At 46.8% G+C, this 27,262-nt stretch overlaps 1 protein-coding gene across 8 annotated transcripts in view; it reads left to right on the plus strand.

Annotated features, from left to right (window-relative positions):
- LOC132385071 (proprotein convertase subtilisin/kexin type 7-like) overlaps positions 1 to 27,262 on the plus strand; it is a 310,522-nt gene that overhangs the window by 221,367 nt on the left and 61,893 nt on the right. For all 8 annotated transcript variants that reach the window (XM_059956777.1, XM_059956783.1, XM_059956778.1 and 5 more), the window contains 2 exons: positions 6,960 to 7,127; positions 25,667 to 25,771. In XM_059956777.1, the coding sequence (XP_059812760.1) occupies positions 6,960 to 7,127; positions 25,667 to 25,771 (273 nt within the window). The remainder of the gene's footprint in view (positions 1 to 6,959; positions 7,128 to 25,666; positions 25,772 to 27,262) is intronic.

Genomic DNA, 27,262 nt, shown 5'->3' on the forward strand with positions numbered 1-27,262 from the left:
CTTTAACTTTGATGCCCTTACTAATTAAGAACCTCCACTTTAGATATACCTATGACTTGGCCTCCACAGCTGTCTGTGGCAATGAATTCCACGGATTCACCACCCTCTGATTAAAGAAATTCCTCCTCATCTGTGCTCTAAAGGGGCGTCCTTCTATTCTGAGGCTGAGTCCTCTGATCCCAGATCCCCCCCAATATTGGAAAATCCTCTCCACTTTCACTCTGTCTAGGCCTTTCAATATTTGATAGGTTTCAATGATATTCCCCCCATCATTCTCCTAAATTCCAGTGTGTACAGCCCCAGAAGTCTTCAAACACTCCTCATACTTTAACTCTTTTATTCTCAGCATCATCCTTGAGAACCTTCTCTGGACCCTCTCCAATGCCAGAGCATCCTGCTTATACATTTTCTCTGTGACCACATGGATTTCCCTGGGTGTTCTGATTTCTACCCATGTAGCAAAGACATGGCTTGGTAGTATTTGATTATAGAGATGATATTGCCAAAAAAGATTCTGCAGAAATCAAAGATGAGGAGTAAATATTATGGTTACATCCATTTTAAGAGATGTTCATCTTAATGCAGGTCAGCCAGAGTCAAGCAAGGCAAGTAAAGAAATAACAAGAAATAAAGATTACCTTTATTTGTCACCTGTACATCAAAACATTGAAGCATACAGTAAAATGCATCATTTTAACACAGTCTGAGCATGCACTAGGGCAGCCCTTAGCCAACAACAAAGGATTGTGGTCCTTATGTTCTCCCTTTATACTACAATTTAGACTAAGCTGGTTAGATATGGGAGTCTTCTCTGATAGGAACCGTCTGAACAGCAAGAACAGTGTTGATTTACGTTGCCATGACATCTCAGACTTACAGACAAAAACTTAATAAGCTATCAAAAATTTACAAAGAGCTGATTATACAAACATATAATCAAGAGTAAAGAAGGTTAAACCTCAAAAAATAACAATTTAAATAGCAACTTAGACCTTAATCCAACAGTAGTTTAATGTACCTGTGTAAATTGGCACGAGGAATAGAATCTGGCAGGCGTTAATGAAAATGGGTCAGCACAGGCTTGCTAGATTGAGGGCCTTTTTCTGTGCTGTATGACTCGGTGACTCCAATGAGTTTAGCTCATTCTCCTCTTGTCCTCTACCACAGCTATTCTGTAATGATCAAGTTTAAGTCTAAATCCATTCAAATGGTAATCCAGCCTTTCGGATTGATCAATCACAGTTGTGATGGGAGATTTTAACTTTCCTCATATTATTTGACATCTCCTTAGCACAAGGGGTTTAGATGGGGTGGAGTTTGTTAGGTGTGTTCAGGAAGGTTTCTAGACACAGTACGTAGATAAGCCAACCAGGTTGTACTTGATCTGGTATTGGGAAATGAACCTGGTCAAGTGTCAAATCTTACAGTGGGAGAGCATTTTGGAGGTATTAATCACAACTCTATCTCTTTCACCATAACGCTGGAGAAGGATAGGAGCAGACAATTTGGGAAAACATTTAATTGGGGTAGGGGGAAATATGATGCTAATAGGCAGAAACTTGGGAGCATTAATTGGGAACAGATGTTCTCAGGGAAATGCATGGCAAAAATGTGGCAAATGTTCAGGGAACACCTGCATGACATTCTGCATAGGTATGTTCCATTGAGGCTGGGAAAGGATAGTAGGGTAAAAGAACCATAGTATACAAAGGATGTTGAAAATCTAGTTAAGAAGAAAAGAAAAACTTATGAAAGGTTCAAGAAACTAGGTACTGTTAGAGCTCTAGAAGATTATAAGGCTAGCAGGAAGGAGCTTAAGAATGAAATTAGGAGAGCCAGAAGGGGCCATAAGAAGGCCTTGATGAGCAGGATTCAGGAAAACCCCAAGGCATTCTGCAAGTATGTGAAGAGCAAGAGGATGAGCTGTGAGAATAGGACCAATCAGGTGCAATCGTGGAAACGTGTGCATGGAGTCGGTGGAGTTAGCGGAGGTACTTAATGAATACTTTGCTTCAGTATTCACAGTCGAAAGGACGTTGACAATTGTGGGGATGACCTGCAGCGGACTGAAATGCTTGAGCACATAGACAGTAAGAAAGAGGATGTGCTGGAGCTGTTGGAAGGTATTAAGTTAGATAGGTCGCCAGGACCGAATGAGATATACCCCAGACTACTGTGGGAAGTGAGGGAGGAGCCTCTGGCTATGATCTTTGCATCATCAATAGGGATGGGAGAAGTACTGGAGGATTGGAGGGTTGTCTATTTTTTGGCAGTGGTTACTATGATAATTTGGCTCTGTCTTGCCACCTTTCAAGTACGACTTGCCAACTACTTTTATTGGTGTTCTGCCCCCCCCCTCCCCGCTAAAAATTGTTAAGCACAAATTAGTAAATTAAATGCCTGGGCAAAATTTACTACAGCCATTTTGGAACCACACATTGCTTTGTACAGGGTGTGGTGCGTTGTTATAACTAAAACTCACTTAGCAAATCAATGACATGTACCCAATGGCATTATTGCAAACAATCATAAATCAAAATGTTCATAAATAAAGGAGTTGTTGTAATTCAGAGTTTGAATTGCATCTCAGTGGCTTCTTTCAAAGTATTAAAGTATGGGGACTGGAGAGACCAATTCATCACCGTTTGTCACTGTCTCAAAGGATGTTATTTGAAGGTGGATGGTTGACGTCTCTATATTTGCACCATTAAAACTAGTTTTGGCATGGACCCAGCCATGCCGTTGCAATTCAAGCTTCGATTCATCTCCATTCTAAGATCATTGTGACCCTGTGGGTCAAAGAAATCATGTCAGAGTCTACTTTGTAAGTAATGTAACTGTCTGACTACGGTACACTATATACAGCCTCTTACTTGCTTAGCATACGTTCTGCCTTCCACTAAGGACCATCATTTGGATAAAATGAATTGTGATGTTATGCGCTCTCTGATTGCCCAGAGTTACTGATACAAATTCTTTAAATCTATGCCTGGTCTTTGTCGTCCTATTATATGTCCTGAAATTAAAACAAAGATAAAATTGGATTAGCTTTATTTGTCACATGTACATCAAAACATAGAGTGAAATTTGTCGTTTGTGTTGAGGTAGCCCACAAGTGTTGCCATGCTTGTGGTGCCAACCCTATCCCATATGTCTTTGGACTGTGGGAGGAAACCCATGCCATCACGGAGAGAAAAGACCAACTTCCCACAGGCAGCAGCAGGAATCGAGTCCCAATCTTCATAATCTATAAAGCGTTACAGCAACTGCTACACTGCCATGCCCATTCTGTTACAATATTTAGCATGCTTCTATTTGCAAAATAATAAGATAAGGATTCAAGGGCTTGCCTAAGAATAGTAAATGTAAACTGTGCCTTTAATACAAAATACTTGGGAGCAAGTTGAAGTTTAACCAGAGGCACCTTAGTGCCTTATCTTCTTTGTCATAGAAGGAAGGTGGAACAGCATTTTACACTGGAGTTATTACTCTGTGGTCACTTTGATCTCAGCAAGACTTTGATCAACAGATTGTTAAAGAGATAAACTGCTGTGAAATTCTAGTGATGAAATTTTTCACCATGTCTCGTGTTCTGAGGTTGATTTGAGTGAAAGCAGTACACTTATCAAAAGGTTTTCAAATGCTACAAAATTCATGAGGTGTTGATCAGCCTTACTGGTTGGGATAAGTAATTGTTTTTGAGTCTGGTGGTTCTGGCATGGATGCTACGTAGCCTCCTCACTGATGAAAGTGGGACAAACAGTCCATGAGCAGGGTGGGTGGACTTCATGATGTTACTGGCCCTCTTCCAGCACCTTTCTGTATATATGTTCTTGATAGTGGGTAGGCTGGTGCTGACAATGCATTGACCAGTTTTGATTACTTGTTGTAGAGACTCTATAAAATACTGTTTATGCAGGGCAGGGAACAGGCATCAACTTAAACTGACCTGCATCACAAATAGAGTCATAAAACACTACAGTATTAAAGCAGGCTCTTTGGCTCATTTTGTCCATGTCAAACTGTTATTCTGCATAGTCCCATTGATCTGCACCAGGACCATAGCCCTCCCATCTTGTACCTGTCCAATCGAACCTGCATCTACCACTTCCACTGGCTGCTCAGTCTACACTCTCACCACCTTCTGAGTGAAGAAGTTTCCCCTCAGGTTCCCCTTAAACATTTCACCTTTCACCTATAGCCTATGCCCTCTAGTTCTAGTCTCACCCAACCACAATGGAAAAAACCTACTTGCATTGACCTTATCTATACCCCTCATAATTTTGTATATGTCCATCAAATCTCCCCTCAATCTCCTACACTCCAGGGCTTTGATCTGACTGTAATTTATTTCCCAACTCATGTTAATAATCCAGTTTTTCCTGACCCATTTGTTGCATTAGTATGGTGTCAGCTTGAGTGAGGGTAAATGGCAGCAGTCTCAAAGTTGAGTCATTTGAAGGAAGAAGAAAGCAAGACCACTGTGCATGGTGAAATTTCTTTAAAATAAACACAAAATGCTGGAGGAACTCAGCAGTTCATGCAGCATCTATGTAAATGAATAAACTATTTTACAAGGATGTTGCCTGGATGGGGAGCATGCCTTATGAGAATAGGTTGAGTGAACTCGGCTTTTCTCCTTGGAGCGACAGAGGATGAGAGGTGACCTGATAGAGGTGTATAAGATGATGAGAGGCATTGATTGTGTAGATAGTCAGAGGCTTTTTCCCAGGGCTGAAATGGTTGCCACAAGAGGACACAGGTTTAAGGTGCTGGGGAGTCGGTACAGAGGAGATGTCAGGGGTGAGTTTTTTACTCAGAAAGTGGTGAGTGTGTGGAATGGGCTGCCGGCAATGGTGGTGGAGGCGGATATGATAGGGTCTTTTAAGAGGCTTTTAGATTGGTACATGGAGCTTAGTAAAATAGAGGGCTATAGGTAAGCCTAGTAATTTCTAAGGTAGGGACATGTTCGGCACAACTATGTGGGCCAAAGGGCCTGTATTGTGCTGTAGGTTTTCTATATTTCTCTGGACATTTCAGGCTGAGACCCTTTTTCAAGACTAAGAAAGAAGGGGGTAGATGACTACTCCCTCCTTCCTTTCCGGTGCTGATAAAGAGTCTCAGCCTGAAATATCGACTGTCCTTTCCTTTCCATATGTGATACCTGATGTACTGAGTTTGTCCAGCATTTTGTGTATGTTGCTCAAGATTTCCAGCATCTGCAGAATCTCTCATGTTTATTCCTTAAAACAAGTCTCTGGTAATTCAGTGAAGTGACATCTGAAGATCAACTGAATTCTATCAAGGAACAATATGGAACACAGTCTTCCAGAGAGGCCAGAACAAAAAGATAGAGTCACGTTAGGAGTGGTGAAGAGCAAAATGTGAAGATTAAAGAGGTGTCATTGCAGCAGAATTGTCATTTCTCTACACTTAAAGTCTCCACATTCTTATTTTAAAGGATTTTGGAATTTGTGTGCTTTTAGCCTATTAGGTACAGCACAGAGTTGTTAGTAGCACTTTCTGGCTTGAGGTCAGGAGTGAGTAGTGTTGGATATGGACAAGCTCCACTTCAGGTTATCACCAGCAGTAAGGTTGTGACTCCATTCCTACAGCAGATGTTAGTTCCAACTAAAACCATTGGTGAGATGAGCTTTATTTGTTACACATATATTGAAATGTTGAAACATACAGTGAAATGTGTCATTTTGCGTCAGCAACCAACACCAGTACATGGTGTGCTGGTGGCAGTTCATTAAAAGTCACCATGCATTCAGTGCTAACAGAGCATGTCCACAACTCACTATCCCTAACCATTACATTGAATGTACAAGCTCCTTACAGACAGTGGCAGGAATTGAACCCTAGCCATGATTGCCAGCACTGTAATGTATAACACTAATAGCTATGCTACCGTGCCTGAAACCGTTAGTGAGATTAGCATTATTTGTCACACGTACATTGAAACATACAGTAAAATGAGTTGTTTTGTGTCAACAACCAACACCGTCTGAGGATGTACTGGGGGCAGCCCGCAAGGGTTGCTATGCTTCCAGCGTCAAAATAGCATGGCCACAACTCACTAACACTCATTACTTTACATTGTATGTCAAAGTCCTTACGGAAGTCAGTGGGAATTGAATCCTGATTTTGATCGCTGGCACTACACAGTGTTATGTTAACTGCTATGCTACTGTGCCATTCTGTAATCTACTGGAAAAGGGAATGTAAAATGTCTGGCAATCTAAACAGTTTGTGGTAGAAGCTGGCACAACATACCTTCTGCCTTTTCTTATGCAATAGCTGTCACTAGAGTAGCAGCTGTTGCATTGGAGTGTAGAACTGTTCTTTTTCTTGTATTTTTTATAGTTTAACTTCCTGTGCTTGCTTGTATTTTAATATAATCTATATACGTATAGCTGTTCAGTGAAATTTACAGTAATTGTCATATAGCTACTTCTGTATTTTTCTAGAAGCTTCTTAATATTTCTGTGCAACACTCACAAAATGCTGGAGGAACTCAGTAGGTCAGGGAGCATCTATGGAAATGAATAAACAGTCAATGTTTTGGGCCAAGACCCTTCTTCAGGACTGGAGTTTATCAGTAGCAGATGTCACTCCACTTGAATCTGTCTATTCCGTAGGTTAATTGTTACACTGGAATTTTGTTATCTTTTTAGTCAGAGCTAGTTTTGTATAATACGACCACAACTTATTTGCCTTTTTTCTTCCTTCTTTCTTGGTTCTTATAACATCTTACTAAAATGGTCATAAGCAACAAGTTTTATGCCTCAGTTCTTGACTTCTGAAAAACCTCTGGATCACAAAATCACCAGAATCTAATACAGCTGACGAGCTAATCATGGTTCCACATCTCCCAGTTCAAAACAGTGCAGGTTTCTCAGGAATGTACTGGTGTTTGATCTGTCTTACCTGTTTTTGTTGCTGTATCTACCCAGGTGACCACCGACTGGGACATGCAGGAGGGCACTGGCTGCACAGATGGACACACTGGGACTTCCGCTGCTGCCCCACTGGCAGCGGGAATGATTGCATTAATGCTCCAGGTTCGCCCATGTCTCACGTGGCGGGATGTCCAGCACATCATTGTCTTCACTGCTACACGGGTAAGGACAGAGCATAATTGGCATTTTCACATGGTATTTACAGCTCATGCAGCTAATCAGCCCAAAAGACTCATACTGGTGTTCATACTCAGCTTCAGTCTCTACCACCAAACTCAATGATAGCACGGTAGCGTAGTGGTTAACGTCATGCTTTACAGCACCATTGATCAGTGATCAGGATTCAATTCCCACACCTGTCTGTAAGGGGTTTGTATGTTCTTCCCGTGACCATGCGGGTTTCCTCCCGTATTCCAAAAGGCATATGGATTAGAATTAATAAGTTGTGCGCATGCTATTTTGGTGTCAGAAGCATGGCCACACTTGTGGGCTTTCCCCAGCACACCCTCGGAGTGTGTTAGTCATTGATGCTGTTACGCCTGTGCCCAACTCTGAGGGGCCGAAGGGTCCAAAGTAGCCCCCTCTTTTTTGAGAATCACAAGATCGCTATTAATTGAGAGAGGAAATGAGAGAGAGACGTTTGGAATGTCCTGGCCCTCAGCGATACAAAGCCACGGAAAACGGCCATTGTCTCTAGGAGACGGAATTGTGTATTGAGTACTGTACTTCATGGAAGCCCTCAGGGAACGGTCAGAGGGGGTTGGTTGAGGGATTGCATCATCCCAACCTGAATGACATCTGAGACCCCATGAGTGGGGATAAAAGAGGGTCTGGGGAACAGCCCCTTCAGACGCACCAGAAGAAACGCTAGAAATCCTGTAACAGTGAAACAGTGACAGCCGGTGGAAAGCCCACGTGCGTCCTTTTCCATTTGCCTCGGAATTGGTGGGCCTTACCACGGAAGAACGGCTTTAGCTAACACAAAGGAGAAATCAGCCCCAACGACTCTCGAAGGATTGACATCATAAAAGGAATGGGCAAGTTTTAAAACTCTCTCTCTTGACTCCAACCAAAGGCTGCAGCCTGCATGAACTTGAGTGACTTTAATATTTCCATCGGACAATACATTATCCCCTGGACAATGACAGAGCTATTTCTTAGTGATTATTATTATACCCGCGCTTTTAGACTTAGTAGTGATGACGTATATTATCTGTATGTTTGTATTGATATTATTTTTGTGTATTTTTATCAATAAATACTGTTAAAAATAGTACCATCAGACTTCAACGGACCTCTCTATCTTTGCTGGTAAGTGACCCAGTTACGGGGTACGTAACAATGCAAATGACGCATTTCACTGTATGTTTCAATGTACATGTGACAAACAAAGCTTATCTTTAAGGCCAACTCCCCTAGTACAATGAAGTGGACTCTGGTCCTCATTATGGCCTTGTACCTTATTGATTGCCTCCTCTGTGGCTGTCACACTTCATTTTGCATTGTTATTGCTTTTACTGCATTACTTCACCAGTGACTCAGGTTCTATTCCCACTGCTGTCTGTAAGGAGTTTACACATTCTCCCTGTAACAGTGTGGGTTTCTTCCAGGTGCTCCAGTTTCCTCCCACATTCCAAAGACATACGGGTTAGTAAGTTAATTGGTCACGTGGGTGTATTTGGTCCGCGCAGACTTATTGAGCAGGAAAAAGCCTGTTACTTTGCTGTACCTCTAAGTAAAAAAACTGTCTTGGTCCTCTTAAGAAAATGCAACTTTTCCTCTAAGTGTGCCCCACAAAGCATTTTAATAACATTAAAGACCTCCATCAAACTAATCCTTTTCTTCCTGAGGAACAGAAACCAACCCTGCCCGGTATATTTTGGTAAGCAATACCACTCAGTTCTGATGTCATTCAAGGAAATCCATTCTGCATATCTGGCTTTGAGACAGATGTTCATGCTTTTATTTCTCTTATTTCATCATGGCTGATCCAATTTCCCTTTCAGCCCCAATCTCCTACCTTCCTCTTGTATCCCTTCATGCTCTCACCAATCAAGAATCTATCAATCTCTACCTTAAATATGCATAAAGACTTGGCCTCCACAGCTACCAATGGTAAAGAATTCCACAGATTCACCACTCCCTGGCTAAATAAATTCCCCCTCATCTCCGCTCTAAAAGGACACCTTGTAGCGGTGTGCTACACGCAGCGCTAAAATTACGACACGGAGTCGGTAACTGCAGTCGAAGGAAAAAACTTTATTCGAAAACTTCAGCCTCACTTTTAAGCCTCTGTCAACCGGCCCCCCATGGCGAAGAGGCTCCAAAGCTCTGTGCTCGCAAACCCCTGTAGGCTATCTAATTGTGAGTCGGTTCGGATACGCTAGGAAATGAGTCGCCACATAACCCCCCCCCCAGAACCGGCGATACACCCCCCAATGTCCACAGTCTGGGCCAGAACCTGCTTGGGAGGTTGGCCTCTGCGCCGAGGTGCCGGAAACTCGGCCGGTTGCGCCAGGTCCACATGGGCCGGCTTGAGGCGGTCCACCGTGAAAACCTCCTCCTTCCCCCCAACGTCCAGCACGAACGTGGACCCGTTGTTCCGGAGCACCATAAACGGCCCCTCGTATGGCCGCTGCAGCGGTGGCCGATGCCCGCCCCTTCGTACAAACACAAACTTACAGTTCTGCAGGTCTTTGGGTACGCAGGTCGGGTGCCGCCCATGCTGTGAAGTGGGTATGGGGGCCAGGTTACCGAGCTTCTCGCGAAGTCTGCCCAGGACTGCTGCGGGTTCTTTCTCTTGCCCCCTTGGGGCTGGTAGGAACTCCCCGGGGACGACCAGGGGCGCGCCGTATACCAACTCGGCCGACGAGGCGTGCAGGTCGTCCTTGGGCGCTGTGCGGATGCCGAGTAGGACCCAGGGAAGCTCGTCCGCCCAGTTGGCTCCTCGCAGGCGGGCCATGAGGGCCGACTTCAGGTGACGGTGGAAACGCTCCACTAGCCCGTTCGACTGTGGGTGGTAGGCAGTTGTGTGGTGCAGCTGAGTCCCCAAAAGGCTGGCCATAGCTGACCACAGGCTGGAGGTGAACTGGGCGCCTCTGTCGGAGGTAATGTGGGCTGGTACACCAAAGCGAGATATCCAGGTGGCGATCAGGGCTCGGGCGCAAGATTCGGAGGTGGTGTCGGTGAGCGGGACCGCCTCTGGCCATCTTGTGAACCGGTCCACGATAGTCAGGAGGTAACGCGCTGCGCGCGACACTGGTAGGGGGCCCACGATATCCACATGAATGTGGTCGAAACGCCGGTGGGCGGGATGGAACTGCTGCGGTGGGGCTTTGGTGTGCCGCTGCACCTTGGCCGTCTGGCAGTGCATGCACGTTCTGGCCCATTCACTGACCTGTTTGCGGAGTCCGTGCCAAACGAACCTGCTGGAAACCATCCGGACAGTTGTCTGGATGGAGGGATGCGCCAAGTTATGAATGGAGTCGAAAACACGTCGCCGCCAGGCTGCGGGGACGACCGGACGGGGCTGGCCGGTGGCGACGTCACAGAGTAGGGTCCTCTCACCTGGGCCCACGGGGAGGTCCTGGAGCTGCAAACCAGAGACTGCAGTCCTGTAACTCGGAATCTCCTCATCCGCCTGCTGTGCCTCTGCCAGTGCCTCAAAGTCTACCCCTTGGGAAAGGGCATGAACGGTAGGGCGAGAGAGCGCATCCGCCACGACATTGTCCTTACCCGAGACGTGCCGGACATCCGTCATGTATTCAGAGATGTAGGACAGGTGGCGTTGCTGGCGGGATGACCAGGGGTCGGATGCTTTCGTAAACGCAAAGGTAAGCGGTTTGTGGTCCGTGAACGCGGTGAAGGGCCGACCTTCTAGGAAGTACCTGAAATGCTGGATTGCCAGGTAGAGCGCCAACAGTTCCCGGTCGAAAGCACTGTACTTAAGCTCGGGTGGTCGCAGGTGTTTGCTGAAAAACGCCAGGGGTTGCCAGCGACCTGCGATGAGTTGCTCCAGCACCCCACCGACTGCCGTGTTTGATGCGTCCACTGTGAGGGCGGTAGGGGTGTCAATTCTGGGATGTACTAGCATTGCGGCGTCAGCCAAAGCTTCCTTCGTTTGAACGAAAGCGGCGGCGGACTCCTCGTCCCAGGTAATGTCCTTGCTCGGACCCGACATCAGGGCGAACAGGGGGCGCATGATCCGGGCAGCTGAAGGGAGGAAGCGGCGGTAGAAATTGACCATACCTACGAATTCCTGAAGGCCTTTGATTGTGGTGGGTCGGGGGAAGTGGCGGACCGCATCTACCTTAGCGGGCAGAGGGGTTGCCCCGTCTTTAGTAATTCTGTGGCCCAGGAAGTCAATGGTATCGAGTCCGAACTGGCATTTGGCAGGGTTGACCGTTAGACCGTACTCACTCAGTTGGGCGCAGAGTTGACGGAGGTGGGACAGATGCTCCTGACGACTGCCGCTGGCTATGAGGATGTCATCCAAATAGATGAACGCGAAGTCCAGGTCCCGTCCCACCGCGTCCATTAACCGCTGGAACGTCTGTGCGGCATTCTTCAGGCCGAACGGCATGCGGAGGAACTCGAAAAGCCGAATGGGGTGATGAGGGCCGTTTTGGGGACGTCGTCAGGATGCATCGGGATTTGATGGTATCCCCGGACGAGATCTACCTTGGAGAAGATCCGTGCGCCGTGCAGGTTTGCCGCAAAGTCTTGAATGTGCAGCACAGGGTAGCGGTCCGGTGTGGTAGCCTCGTTCAGCCTGCGGTAGTCGCCGCACGGTCTCCAGCCCCCCGTCGCTTTGGGCACCATGTGCAGGGGGGAAGCCCATGGGCTGTCGGACCGCCGGATGATCCCCAATTCCTCCATCCTCTGGAACTCCTCCTTCGCCAGTCGGAACTTGTCCGGGGGAAGCCGCCGAGCACGGGCATGGAGGGGTGGTCCCTGGGTCGGGATGTGGTGCTGTACGCCGTGCCTGGGCATGGCTGCTGTGAACTGCGGTGCCAGAACCGATGGGAACTCCGCCAGGACCCTGGTGAAGTCGTTGTCGGACAGCGTGATGGAGCCGAGGTGAGGGGCCGGCAACTGGGCTGCACCCAGGGAGAACGTCTGAAAGGTCTCGGCGTGTACCAGTCTCTTCCTGGGCAGGTCGACCAGCAGGCTGTGAGCCCGCAAAAAATCCGCACCCAGAAGCGGTTGGGCTACGGCGGCCAGTGTGAAGTCCCACGTGAACCGGCTGGAGCCGAACTGTAGCTGCACCTGGCGGGTGCCATAGGTCCTTACTGTGCTGCCATTCACGGCCCTCAGGGGGGGACCCGGTGCCCTGCTGCGGGTGTCGTAACTCGTCGGAGGTAAAACGCTGATCTCAGCCCCAGTATCGACCAAAAACCGGCGTCCCGACCTTCTATCCCACACATACAGGAGGCTATCCCGATGGCCAGCCGCCGTAGCCATCAGCGGCGGCTGGCCCTGGCATTTCCCGGGAACTCGCAGGGCGGGCGACAACGGCGGGCTTCTGCGCCCCATCGCTGGTGGTAGAAGCACCAGTGTTCATTGGGCCGGGGGTTGGCGGGCTCTGCGGCCGGGCCTGGACTGGTTTGCTGCCGGGAGCGGGGCTGGGAGATCCGTGCGATGGACGCCCCGCTCACCTTTTTGGCGTTCCACAGCAAGTCCGCCCGGGCTGCCACCTTCCGGGGGTCACTGAAATCCGCGTCGGACAGCAGCAGGCGGATGTCCTCGGGCAGCTGCTCCAGGAATGCCTGCTCAAACATGAGGCAGGGTGTGTGTTCGTCGGCGAGAGACAACATCTCATTCATTAAAGCCGATGGGGGTCTGTCGCCCAAGCCATCCAGGTGCAGTAAACGGGCAGCCCGCTTGCGCCGTGAGAGTCCGAAAGTCCTGAGGAGCAGGGCTTTGAATTCCGTGTACTTGCCGTCTGCCGGGGGCGACTGTACGAACTCCGCGACCTGGGCCGCTGTGTCCTGGTCGAGGGAGCTCACCACGTAGTAGTAGCGGGTGTCTTCTGAGGTGATCCGGCGAACGTGGAATTGGGCTTCGGCTTGCTGGAACCATAGGTTCGGGCGCTGTGTCCAGAAACCTGGCAGTTTCAACGAAACCGCATGAACAGAGGCGGCGTCGGTCATTTCTGGTCCAAAAATCGTTTGGACCGTCGGGGTCACCAATTGTAGCGGTGTGCTACACGCAGCGCTAAAATTACGACACGGAGTCAGTAACTGCAGTCAAAGGAAAAAACTTTATTCGAAAACTTCAGCCTCACTTTTAAGCCTCTGTCAACCGGCCCCCCATGGCGAAGAGGCTCCAAAGCTCTGTGCTCGCAAACCCCCGTAGGCTATCTAATTGTGAGTCGGTTCGGATACGCTAGGAAATGAGTCGCCACAACCTCTCTATTCTGATGCTGTGTCCTCTGGTCTTAGACTCTCCCACCATAGGAAACATCTTCTCCACATTCACTTTATGAAGGCTTTTCACCATTTGATAGGTTTCAATGAGGCAACCCTTCATTGTTCTGAATTCCAGTGCATACAGGCCCAGAGTCATCAAACACTCTTCATATGACAAGCCATTCAATCCTGGAATCATTCTAGTGAATTTCCTTTGAACCCTCTCTGATGTCAGCACATCCTTTCTAAGATAAGGTGCCCAAAACTGCTCACGATACTCCAACTGAGGCCTCACTAGTGCTTTGTTAAGTCTCAACATTACATCCTTGCGTACATATTCTAGTCCTCTTGAAATGAATGATAACGTCGCAGTTGTGTTCCTCACCACACACTCAACCTGCAAATTAACTGTTAGGAACCCTGCACAAGGACACCCAACACACACAAAATGCTGGTGGAAAGCAGCAGGCCAGGCAGCATCTACAGGAAGAAGTACAGTGATGTTTCGGGCTGAGACCCTTCATCAGGACTAATTGAAAGAAGAGATAGTAAGAGATTTGAAAATGGGAGGAGGAGATCTGAAAAGGACACCCAAGTCCCTTTGTGCCTCAGCTTTTTGTATTTTCTTTCCATTTAGAAAATAGTTAACCCTTTCATTTCTTCTACCAAATGCATGACCATACACTTCCCAACACTGTATTCCATCTGCCAATTCTTTGCCCATTGTCCTAATCTGTCTAAGTCTTTCTGTAGGCTCTCTACTTCCTCAAAGATATCTGCCCCTGCATCTGTCTTCATATCATCTGCAAACTTTGTAACAAAGCCATCAATTCCATCATCCAAATCATCAGCATATAACGTAAAAAGAATCGGTCACAGCACAGACCCTTGTGGAACACCACTAGTCACCAGCAGCCAACCAGAAAAGGCTCCCTTTATTCCCACTCTTTGCCTTCTGCCTATCAGCCACTGCTTTATCCATGTCAGAATCTTTCTTCTAATACCATGGCCTCATAGCTTGTTAATCAACCTCATGTGTGGCACCTTGTCAAAGGCCTTCTGAAAATCCAAATACACATCAACTGATTCTCCACCATCTATCCTGCTTGTTACTTCTTCAAAGAATCAATGAGGAAACCATGCTGACTACGGCCTATTTTATCATGTGCTTCCAAGTACCCCAAAATCACATCCTGAACAATCGACTCCAACACCTTCCCAGACTCTGAGGTCAGATTAAGTGGCCTATAATTCCCTTTCTTCTGCCTGTCCTTTCATGAAGAGTGGAGTTACATTTGCAATTTTCCAGTCTTCCGGAACCATTCTAGAATCAATTGATTCTTGAAAGATCATTACTAATGCCGCCACAATCTCTTCAGCCTCCTCCCTCAGAGCCCTGGGGTGTACACCATCTGGTCCGGGTGACTTATCTACTTTCAGACCTTCCAGTTTCCCAGGAACTTTCTCTAGTAATGGTAACTTCACATACTTCATGACGCCTGACAGCTGGAGCTTCCATCGTAGTATCTTCCACATCAAAGATTGATGCAAAATACTTATTCAGTTCATCCGCCATTTTGTTGTTCCCCCACCATTCTGTGAACGGAAACACTGCAGATTCAGAGCTCCACTGGTTCTTAAAGACCACCGCACTGAAACAGGTTAAATAAGGGACTTGAGCATCTGTGTTTTTTGGTATCCACAAGGGGTCCCAGTACCAATCCCTCCACTATTACACCACTATCCTCTTCCCCTCTCCCCTCCCTCCCCTCCCAATCTCTTTCCCCCTTCCCTTTCCCTCTCCTTCACCCTACCCTCTCTCTCTCTTCAATGACTCTTTCTCCCTCTCTATTTCTCCCCTGTATTTCTCTCCCTCCGTCTATCCTCTTCCTCTATTTCTCTTTCTCTTTCACTTCCCCTTGCCGTCTCTCTTCCTGTCTTCAATTTCTCCCTCTCTCTCTTCTCTTGCTATACGCCCCCTTTACCATTTTGTCTTTCTTCCTCTTCATTGTATTTTGTTTCTAAAGAATTTTATTACAGCCTTGTGTCACACACCCTCCATTTCTCTGTACTACAAATCATTCTTCACCACAACTCTCTCACAAAGACTTTTTCAGGGAAACTCCCCACTGTATAATATTCTACATCTTTTAAACCATGATTTAAGGTCTTTTTTTCTTTGAATTTGAATTTGAACTTGTCCTTGAATTTGTTCAGGAGTACAAAATTACGCAGCATTTACTGGAAGTTGCAGATTAAAAAAACTAAAGGAAACATAATTCAGGGATTTTTTTTTTAGGAAATGCCATTATCCAGAGCTGTGGTCAGAAGTTTCCTTCATAGGTTTTATTGCCTGTACCTAGGATCATGCAGCATGGAGACTTGGAAAGTACAGAGCAGTGGAAACTTGTTCAGTTTTTCTGTCATAGACTGTCTGATCAGTGAAAAGAAAGATTTTAAAAGGGAAAAGCTCATCTCTAATAAGTAGATTAGACTCTTTGTGTTCAAGAGTATTCATCACCAGTTTCTACTCACCCCCACATATTTGATTCAGTTGATGTCATAGGAACCACATGTTGGGAATTCTATCTCCTCAGTGACTGATAACTACTGCACATTTAATACCATAACCAGATATCTCCAAGATCTTCATGTCACAGTTTTTTCAACCCTGGAGTGTTTAACAACCACTCAACTACACTTTGAAATGATGTCACTGTTGGAGTCTGTGAGTTTTATTATTTTATTACAGCACAGGAGTCCAATCAGCCCATTGAGTCTAAACTGGCTCTCACTGCAATCCCATCAATCCACTTACTCCACCTACTCCTCCCGTAACTTATTCCCTCTCACATACAATTCAACTCTCTACCCACTTATGCTGAGGATAATGTAAAGTGTACAATTAACTTATTAACATAAAAAAGAATTTGTGAGGAAACCAGAACACCCCAGTTGGTGGTGAATCTCAGAGTCATGGGGAAAGTGTGTAATCTCTACAAAGGCAGCATCTAAACTTGATTAATTCTGGGCTGCTGGGGCTGTGAGACCAGCTGGACTACTTGCTGCATATCATGGTGCCACCTAGATCTATTGTTGAGTTTGACATTAGGGATTCTGCAGATACTGGAAATCGAGAGTAACACACAACAAAATGTTAGAGGAACTCAGCAGTCAGGTAGCATCTGTGGAAATGAATAAACAGCTAATGTTTCAAGCCAAGTCCCTTCTTCAGGACTGGAAAAGCGGTGTGCAAATTCATCTGCCAGCTTGTATTCCTCTCCCTCCCCAACCATCTGAATGTTCAGTTTTTCACTTACATGAAATGGGCATCACTGAAATCCTGGGGCTATTAAAGATTTTAAAGACCAGCTTTGTGAACTTGACTCTTGGGAATGCAGGTATGGCACCTTGAAGACAAAGGTCAGCCATGGCTGGGGTAACACTCACTGGGGTGGACTTTAAGCTAGGTTAAAGAGTGGAGGTTCGAGAGTAGAAAACGAACCTGTGTTCAGCCCCACCTCTTGGTGCCAGCCAAGACCTCCCACCTGAGCCCATCCCTCTGCCTGTATTTGACCCATCTCCCTCTCTTTTGGCAACTACCATTGAGCAGGAGCTACAGGATTCTTGGGTCCCACACCATCAGGTTCAGGAGCAGCCATTGCCCTGCAGCCATCGGGCTCCTGGACAGGCTTCACTCGCCTCAGTGATGAACAGACCGTTCAGCCTGTGGACTCTGCAGCTCACGCTCTGTCTATTATTTGTTTACCGTTTTAACAATTTGCACGATTTGTCCTCTTTTGTACATTGGATGTTTGTCAGCCTTTGTTGTGTGTGGCTTTTCGTGGGTTCTGTTGTGGTTCTTTATTTTCCTGTGGCTGCCTGCAAGAAGATGAATCTCAAGGTTGTATTTGGTATACGTACTTCCGTAATGAATTTCAACTTTGAGCGATAACATCTTCTGTTTTTGTTTAAAGTCACTTTGTAAGATCTTGCAAATCAAACAGAGAGTAGGTATGGGCTTGGTTTAATATCTATTTGAAATAAAGGGTTTCCAGCAGTATCAGAATGTCAATCGCAGATCTGTGCTCAAGTTTCCAGAATGGATCCTGAACGCAAAAGTTGTTCTCAATTACTTTGGCAGCCCTCAGCAGGGACCCTTCTCATCTACGCAGGCCTTGGTGGGCCATGTAAGATAGGACGGGAAAAAATGGCTTTGGGATAAGTGGTGCAAAGGGGAACACTCCCAGTGCCAGTGGAGGAGCTGAAATATGGAAAACACAGATCTGCAGACAGTGACATCGCCATCTGCGAGCTGACTGAATAGGTACAGGGTACAAAATGTCTCCAGACTGTACAAAGGTTGCAGATTGTGTTGCCCTGTATTGTCTTTTGACAGCCTCTCAGCAAGGAAATCATACTACCTGAGAAAAAAATAGTTTTCTGATAGATTTGTCTTGCAAGAACTGAGCAATAAGTCAGGTTTAATTTACAGGTGGAGGAGGTTGATTCTGGCATGTGCCTACCTCATTTATAAATTTTCCCAGCTTGGATGACTTGGAGAAAGCTCATATGTGGATAATGTTTATTTTAAAATATTCTGAAGAATGTAATGTCTGACTATGTTTCCAGCTGAGATGGAAACAGTGAATCTCCATTAAAGATTGGAGGTTGCTTGTTGTCATTCTTCAGTACACAAGAATAGAAGAGAATGAAATGATTGTTACTCCAGTCTGATGCAGCACAGAAAAACAACCACAATAAATCCAATTAATATAAATGTAAAACCAATCCTATAAAACACAAAGGACAAGGACACATAAAACACACTGAATGCAGGTCCAAAAACTGACACCAGGTGCAGGAGTTACTGCTGGAAAGAAGGTAACTGCCAGGGAAGGATAAAGTGACAAAACGATATCTTCAAGGCATCAGCAGGGGAAATGAAACACAGGAGGAGAGTGATTGTGTCAGTGCAGGTATACAGAGTGGAGTGTCAGAGTGAAGTGACAGTGAATGGGTGATGGAGGGGGTGGTGAGGGACTGTGGAGAGGAGTGTGTCAGTGTAGGGATGAGGTGTGGAGTGTCAGTGTGAAGTGACAGTGAATGGGTGATGGAGGGGGTGGTGAGGGACTGTGGACAGGAATGTGTCAGAGTAGGGATGAGGTGTGGAGTGTCAGTGTGAAGTGACAGTGAATGGGGGATGGAGGGGTGGTGAGGGACTGTGGAGAGGAGTGTTTCAGTGTGGGGATGAGGTGTGGAGTGTCAGTGTGAAGTGACAGTGAATGGGGGATGGAGGGGTGGTGAGGGACTGTGGAGAGGAGTGTTTCAGTGTAGGGATGAGGTGTGGAGTGTCAGTGTGAAGTGACAGTGAATGGGTGATGGAAGGGGTGGTGAGGGACTGTGGACAGGAATGTGTCAGAGTAGGGATGAGGTGTGGAGTGTCAGTGTGAAGTGACAGTGAATGGGGGATGGAGGGGTGGTGAGGGACTGTGGAGTGGAGTGTGTCAGTGTATGGATGAGGTATGGAGTGTCAGAGTGAAGTGACAGTGAATGGGTGATGGAGGGGGTGATGAGGGACTGTGGAGTGGAGTGTCTCAGTGTAGGGATGAGGTGTGGAGTGTCAGTGTGGAGTGACAGTGAATGGGTGATGGAGGGGGTGGTGAGGGACTGTGGAGAGGAGTGTGTCAGTGTATGGATGAGGTATGGAGTGTCAGAGTGAAGTGACAGTGAATGGGTGATGGAGGGGGTGATGAGGGACTGTGGAGTAGAGTGTCTCAGTGTAGGGATGAGGTGTGGAGTGTCAGTGTGGAGTGACAGTGAATGGGCGATGGAGGGGGTGGTGAGGGACTGTGGAGAGGAGTGTGTCAGTGTGGGGATGAGGTGTGGAGTGTCAGTGTGAAGTGACAGTGAATGGGGGATGGGAGGGGGTGGTGAGGGACTGTGGAGAGGAGTGTGTCAGTGTAGGGATGAGGTGTGGAGAGTCAGTGTGGAGTGACAGTGAATGGGGATGAAGGGGGTGGTGAGGGACTGTGGAGAGGAATGTGTCAGTGTAGGGATGAGGTGTGGAGTGACAGTGAATGGGGGATGGAGGGGGTGATGAGGGACTGTGGAGAGGAGTGTGTCAGTGTAGGGATGAGGTATGGAGTGTCAGTGTGGAGTGACAGTGAATGGGGATGAAGGGGGTGGTGAGGGACTGTGGAGAGGAGTGTGTCAGTGTAGGGATGAGGTGTGGAGTGTCAGTGTGAAGTGACAGTGAATGGGGGATGGAGGGGGTGGTGAGGGACTGTGGAGAGGAGTGTGTCAGTGTAGAAATGAGGTGTGGAGTGTCAGTGAATGGGTGATGGAGGGGGAGGTGAGGGACTGTGGAGAGGAGTGTGTCAGTGTGGGGATGAGGTGTGGAGTGACAGTGAATGGGTGATGGAGGGGGTGGTGAGGGACTGTGGAGAGGAGTGTGTCAGTGTAGGGATGAGGTGTGGTGTCAGTGTGGAGTGACAGTGAATGGGTGATGGAGGGGGTGGTGAGGGACTGTGGAGAGGAGTGTGTCAGTGTGGGGATGAGGTGTGGAGTGAGTGAATGGGGGATGGAGGGGGTGGTGAGCGACTGTGGAGAGTAGTGTGTCAGTGTAGGGCTGAGGTGTGGAGTGTCAGTGTGGAGTGACAGTGAATGGGGATGAAGGGGGTGGTGAGGGACTGTGGAGAGGAGTGTGTCAGTGTGGGGATGAGGTGTGGAGTGTCAGTGTGGAGTGACAGTGAATGGGTGATAGAGGGGGTGATGAGGGACTGTGGAGTGGAGTGTGTCAGTGTAGGGATGAGGTGTGGAGTGACAGTGTGGAGTGACAGTGAATGGGGATGAAGGGGGTGGTGAGGGACTGTGGAGAGGAGTGTGTCAGTGTGGGGATGAGGTGTGGAGTGAGTGAATGGGGGATGGAGGGGTGATGAGGGACAGTGGAGAGGAGTGTGTCAGTGTAGGGCTGAGGTGTGGAGTGTCAATGTGAAGTGTCAGTGAATGGGGGATGAAGGGTTGGTGAGGGACTGTGGAGAGGAATGTGTCATTGTAGGGATGAGGAGTGGAGTGTCAGTGTGGAGTGACAGTGAATGGGGATGAAGGGGGTGGTGAGGGACTGTGGAGAGGAACGTGTCAGTGTAGGGATGAGGTGTGGAGTGTCAGTGTGGAGTGACAGTGAATGGGGATGAAGGGGGTGGTGAGGGACTGTGGAGAGGAGTGTGTCAGTGTAGGGATGAGGTGTGGATTGTCAGAGTGAAGTGACAGTGAATGGGGGATGAAGGGGTGGTGAGGGACTGTGGAGAGGAGTGTGTCAGTGTGGGGATGAGGTGTGGAGTGTCAGTGTGAAGTGACAGTGAATGGGGGATGGAGGGGTGATGAGGGACTGTGTAGAGGAGTGTGTCAGTGTAGGGATGAGGTGTGGAGTGTCAGTGTGGAATGACAGTGAATGGGGGATGAAGGGGGTGGTGAGGAACTGTGGAGAGGAGTGTGTCAGTGTAGGGATGAGGTGTGGAGTGACAGTGAATGGGTGATGGAGGGGGTGGAGAGGGGCTGTGGAGAGGAGTGTGTCAGTGTAGGGATGAGGTGTGGAGTGTCAGTGTGAAGTGACAGTGAATGGGGATGGAGGGGTGGTGAGGGACTGTGGAGAGGAGTGTGTCAGTGTAGGAATGAGGTGTGGAGTGTCAGTGTGAAGTGACAGTGAATGGGTGATGGAGGGGGTGGTGAGGGACTGTGGAGAGGAGTGTGTCAGTGTAGGGATGAGGTGTGGAGTGTCAGAGTGAAGTGACAGTGAATGGGTGATGGAGAGATTAAGAGTTTGGCACGGACTAGGAGAGAGAGCTGGATCATGGTCCTGGTGTGGAGGTGACATAACCTCCTCCGTGATGAAGTTCACAGTCTTCTTGAGATCTCTGCAACTATTTTTCACCATATGGAGATATGAGTTGTTTTCTGAATTTTCATTTACATGAATTGGCCCAGGATATGATTGGAGTGGTGAATTGGCCGGGCATATGATTGGAGTGGTGAATTGGCCCGGGATATGATTGGAGTGGTGAATTGGCCCGGGATATGATTGGAGTGGTGAATTGAACCGGGATATGATTGGAGTGGTGAATTGGCCGGGCATATGATTGGAGTGGTGAATTGGCCGGGCATATGATTGGAGTGGTGAATTGAACCGGCATATGATTGGAGTGGTGAATTGGCCGGGCATATGATTGGAGTGGTGAATTGAACCGGGATATGATTGGAGTGGTGAATAGAACCGGGATATGATTGGAGTGGTGAATTGAACCGGAATATGATTGGAGTGGTGAATTGAACCGGGATATGATTGGAGTGGTGAATTGGCCCGGGATATGATTGGAGTGCTGAATTGAACCGGGATATGATTGGAGTGGTGAATTGGCCGGGCATATGATTGGAGTGGTGAATTGAACCGGGATATGATTGGAGTGGTGAATTGGCCCGGGATATGATTGGAGTGGTGAATTGAACCGGGATATGATTGGAGTGGTGAATTGGCCGGGCATATGATTGGAGTGGTGAATTGGCCCGGGATATGATTGGAGTGGTGAATTGGCTGGGCATATGATTGGAGTGGTGACTTGAACTGGGATATGATTGGAGTGGTGAATAGAACTGGGATATGATCGGAGTGGTGAATTGAACTAGGATATGATTGGAGTGGTGAATTGAACCGGGATATGATTGGAGTGGTGAATAGAACCGGGATATGATTGGAGTGGTGAATTGAACCGGGATATGATTGGAGTGGTGAATTGAACCGGGATATGATTGGAGTGGTGAATTGAACCGGGATATGATTGGAGTGGTGAATTGGCCGGGCATATGATTGGAGTGGTGAATTGGCCGGGCATATGATTGGAGTGGTGAATTGAACCGGCATATGATTGGTGTGGTGAATTGAACCGGGATATGATTGGAGTGGTGAATAGAACCGGGATATGATTGGAGTGGTGAATTGAACCGGAATATGATTGGAGTGGTGAATTGAACCGGGATATGATTGGAGTGGTGAATTGGCCCGGGATATGATTGGAGTGGTGAATTGAACCGGGATATGATTGGAGTGGTGAATTGAACCGGGATATGATTGGAGTGGTGAATTGGCCGGGCATATGATTGGAGTGGTGAATTGGCCGGGCATATGATTGGAGTGGTGAATTGGCCGGGCATATGATTGGAGTGGTGAATTGAACCGGCATATGATTGGAGTGGTGAATTGGCCGGGCATATGATTGGAGTGGTGAATTGAACCGGGATATGATTGGAGTGGTGAATAGAACCGGGATATGATTGGAGTGGTGAATTGAACCGGAATATGATTGGAGTGGTGAATTGAACCGGGATATGATTGGAGTGGTGAATTGGCCCGGGATATGATTGGAGTGGTGAATTGAACCGGGATATGATTGGAGTGGTGAATTGGCCGGGCATATGATTGGTGTGGTGAATTGAACCGGGATATGATTGGAGTGGTGAATAGAACCGGGATATGATTGGAGTGGTGAATTGAACCGGAATATGATTGGAGTGGTGAATTGAACCGGGATATGATTGGAGTGGTGAATTGGCCCGGGATATGATTGGAGTGGTGAATTGAACCGGGATATGATTGGAGTGGTGAATTGAACCGGGATATGATTGGAGTGGTGAATTGAACCGGGATATGATTGGAGTGGTGAATTGGCCCGGGATATGATTGGAGTGGTGAATTGAACCGGGATATGATTGGAGTGGTGAATTGGCCCGGGATATGATTGGAGTGGTGAATTGAACCGGGATATGATTGGAGTGGTGAATTGGCCGGGCATATGATTGGAGTGGTGAATAGAACCGGGATATGATTGGAGTGGTGAATTGAACCGGAATATGATTGGAGTGGTGAATTGAACCGGGATATGATTGGAGTGGTGAATTGGCCCGGGATATGATTGGAGTGAACCTAGTATTTTTCTCTCTTTATGCATTACTTAATTAAGTTATTTAAAAAATATTTCTTATTGTAATGTATAGCATTTATTAGTACGTATTGCATTGTACTGCTGCTGCAAAACAGCATATTTCATGATATATGCCAGTGATATTAAACCCAATTCCGATTTTTACTGATCATTCATGTAAAACTCCCCAGACCCTCTCCAATGCCAGCAAATCCTTTCCTAGATCTGGGGCCCAGAACTCCTCACTATACTCAGAATGCAGTCTGATAAATGTCTTACAAAGCTTCAGCACAGCACTAGAAGGGGTGTGAGTGGTTTGCCTCTGAACCTCTGTCTGGCGCTGTGGCACCTGTAACAAGGGGGTAGTTCCAGCCACAGCTGTTTGTCCACCCTCCACACTTGGCAAGGTGACGATCGCCAGATACACAAGAGTGGGGATGCACACAAAGTGCCGAAGGAACTCTGCAGGTTAGGCGCCATTGTTGACATATCGGGCTGAGACCCTTCATCAGTATCCCTTGTGCTTATACACAAGATTGGGCCCTCTGAGAGCCTCTACTGTGCTTTGAAGTCATACCTCCGAAAGTGCCTTTCCCATCTCTTTCAGGAGATTTTAATGCACTTTACATTAGCTAATTGTAGGCAACGTGGTAACCGAGATACACAAAACAAGCTCCCACAAGGGGCAATGCTATAATTGTTAAATATTCTGTTCAGTAATGTGAAACAGGAGCTAAATGTTGTCCAGGGCAGGGTTCAGGAGCAGCCATCGGGCTCCTGGACAGGCTTCACTCGCCTCAGTGATGAACAGACCGTTCAGCCTGTGGACTCTGCAGCTCACGCTCTGTCTATTATTTGTTTACCGTTTTAACAATTTGCACGATTTGTCCTCTTTTGTACATTGGATGTTTGTCAGCCTTTGTTGTGTGTGGCTTTTCGTGGGTTCTGTTGTGGTTCTTTATTTTCCTGTGGCTGCCTGCAAGAAGATGAATCTCAAGGTTGTATTTGGTATACGTACTTCCGTAATGAATTTCAACTTTGAACATTGCAATTGAGTATCTCAGGTCAAAGTCAAAGTAAATTTATAATTCAATAACAGACAAAGACAACTGCGCTGCTTTGAAGAGTGCTACATGGAGTCATTCTTACCCCCAGCTATTAGGCTCCTTTTTGAGGCAACCGATAGCCGGGGAAGTGATGACTCCCTCCTGTTACACTGTTTGAGGTAACTTATTTTTTATTTTTTCTTATTTCTCTTCTAATATTTGTATATCTGTGCACCTGTAATGCTACTGTGAAACTGTCATTTCCATTGGGATCAATAAAGTATATATCTATCTCTATATCCATCTAAGTGTTGGTGTGTAGCCAAGTGGTTAAGGCGTTGGTCTAGTGATCTGAAGGTCATGAGTTCGAGCCTTAGCTGAGGCAGCGTGTTGTGTCCTTGATCAAGGCAGTTAACCACACATTGCTCTTCGACAACACCGGTGCCAAGCTGTATGGGTCCTAATGCCTTTCCCTTGGACAACATCGGTGGCGTGGAGAGGGGAGACTTGCAGCACGGGCAACTGCCGGTCTTCCAAACAACCCTGCCCAGGCCTGCGCCCTGGAAACTTACCAAGGTGCAAATCCATGGTCTCTAGAGACTAATGGGTGCCTATATCCATCTAATCAAAGTATGAACATGTTACCATAAACTACCCCGAGATTCATTTTCTTTCAAGCATTCACAGGAAAATAAAGAAACACAACAGAATTTATTTTAAAAAAACTACACATAAACAAAGATTGATAAATAACCAATGTGTGAAAGAATACAAATTGTGCAAAAATGTAAATTAATAAATAATACTGAGATCATGAGTTGTAGAGCCCTTGAAAGTGAGGCTGTAGGTTGCAGAATCAGTTAATTGTTTTTGTGAATGACGTTACCCACACTGGTCCAAGAGTCTAATGTTTAAAGGGTAAAAACTGTTCCTGAACCTGGTGGTGTGGGACCCTAGGCTCCTGTACCTCTTGCCTGATGGCAGAAGCAAAAAGAGTCTGGATGGTGGGGTCTTTGATGATGGATGCTGCTTTCTTGTGGCAGGATTCCATGTACATGAGCTCAATGGTGGGGAGGGGTTTGCCTGTGATGGACCAGACTATATCTGCCACATTCTATAGACTCTGGGCTGTATCCACCACTTTTCTGCAGACAGTCAGAAAAGGTAAAGGATTTTCTAGATGTTGGGAAGGTCTTGTAAGGCAGTGGAGGAGACAGCACAAGTCCACGTGTGAATGCATTCTTTTAATTAAGGTTTTATTTTTCCTTCAGTTTGACCTCGTCGCTGGATGGGAAGTAAATGAAGCTGGATTCAGCCACAGTCACCGGCATGGATTTGGACTGCTTAATGCCTGGCGCATGGTTAATGTAGCAAAGGTGTGTATTAATAGCACTAAGGTGATATCCAGTGGATGGTCTCAGTCAGGGTCAAGAAAATTCAAAGCAAAATTACAATTTATTGTCAAAAGCATAAATACATGTAGAATTTTTTAAAAACTTAATCGCAGCATCATCACAGAGCATCAGATAAACAGCGTCACTGAGACAGAGCGTCATGTAATCAGCGTCACAGGCACAGAGCATCAGTTAAACGGTGTCACAGACACAGAGCATCAGTTAAACGGTGTCACAGGCACAGAGCATCAGTTAAACGGTGTCACAGACACAGAGCATCAAGTAAACAGCGTCATAGGGACATAGCCACGTTAGAAGTCTTGTACCTCCTCTTTTATGTTGGTGATCAAAAGACAGCATGTCCCAGATTGTGAAGTTCCTTGGTGATGGATGCCACCATCTTGAGGCACCACTCTTTGAAGAAGTCGTCGATGGTGGTGAGGGTTGTGCCGGGTCTGGAGCTAACTGAGTCTACAACTTTCTACAGCCTCTTTCTATCCTGTCCATTGGAGCCTCCATACCTGGCAGCAGTGCAACCTGTTAGAATGCTCTCTACTGCACATCTGTACAACCCTATCTGTCTTGCTGTTGGAAGACTTTTGAACTGACCTCTTAAATAATAAGGATTAAATCATGACCTCTTGATCTACCTTGTCATGGCTCTTGCACTTCATTTGCACTCACTCCTTAACTCTAAATCTGCTATTGTGTTCCCTTTGTTCTACCTCAGTGTACTTAAGTTTGGTATAATCTGTCTAGATGGCATGCAAATTCAAGCTTCTCACTGTTTCTCAGTAAATGTGAGCATAGTAAACCAATTACCCATGCAGCATTACAAGGGATGATCATACTGAGGATGCTTGAATTTTTAAGTATATTCAAGGCTGAGGAAGATCTTTGAACTGCAGAAGAATTGGGGATTGTGAGCATCAGGGCAGAAAAATTCAAGATCAGATCATATGGGAGGGATTCAAAGGTCACATGACCTACTCATGTTCCTATTCCGTTCTCTCTGATCTCCAAGCAATGACGCCAGCACATCCTGGGCTCAATGGGTTTGCTGCTTCTAACAACTTTATTTCCTCGCACTTCGTTATTCAGTGGTGCCTTGGAGCCAACTTCCTGAAGACACAATTTCCTGAAGAGCTTTGTCTGTCAGTTCATCTCTTTACTTAATTGCCCTTGGATGGATGGTGGAGGGAATTGAAAAGCAACTTGGCAGCCAGCGCTGATCTTCGCTTCCTCAGGGTTTATTCCAGGCAGAGATAAGAAGAGTCTTATTTTTTGATGAAACCTCTTACCCAGGGACCTGTGGATGCTGAGCCATTGGTAACTGGTTTATTAGTGTCATGTGTACCAAGGTATAGTAAAAAGCTTTAGTAACACACACACACTATATGCTGGAGAAACTCAAAAGGTCAGTCAGCATCTATGGAAAGGAATAAACTGTCAACGTTTTGGGCCGAGACCCTT

This window comes from Hypanus sabinus, chromosome X2 (genome assembly GCF_030144855.1).
Source record: "Hypanus sabinus isolate sHypSab1 chromosome X2, sHypSab1.hap1, whole genome shotgun sequence".
Taxonomy (NCBI): Eukaryota; Metazoa; Chordata; class Chondrichthyes; order Myliobatiformes; family Dasyatidae; genus Hypanus; species Hypanus sabinus.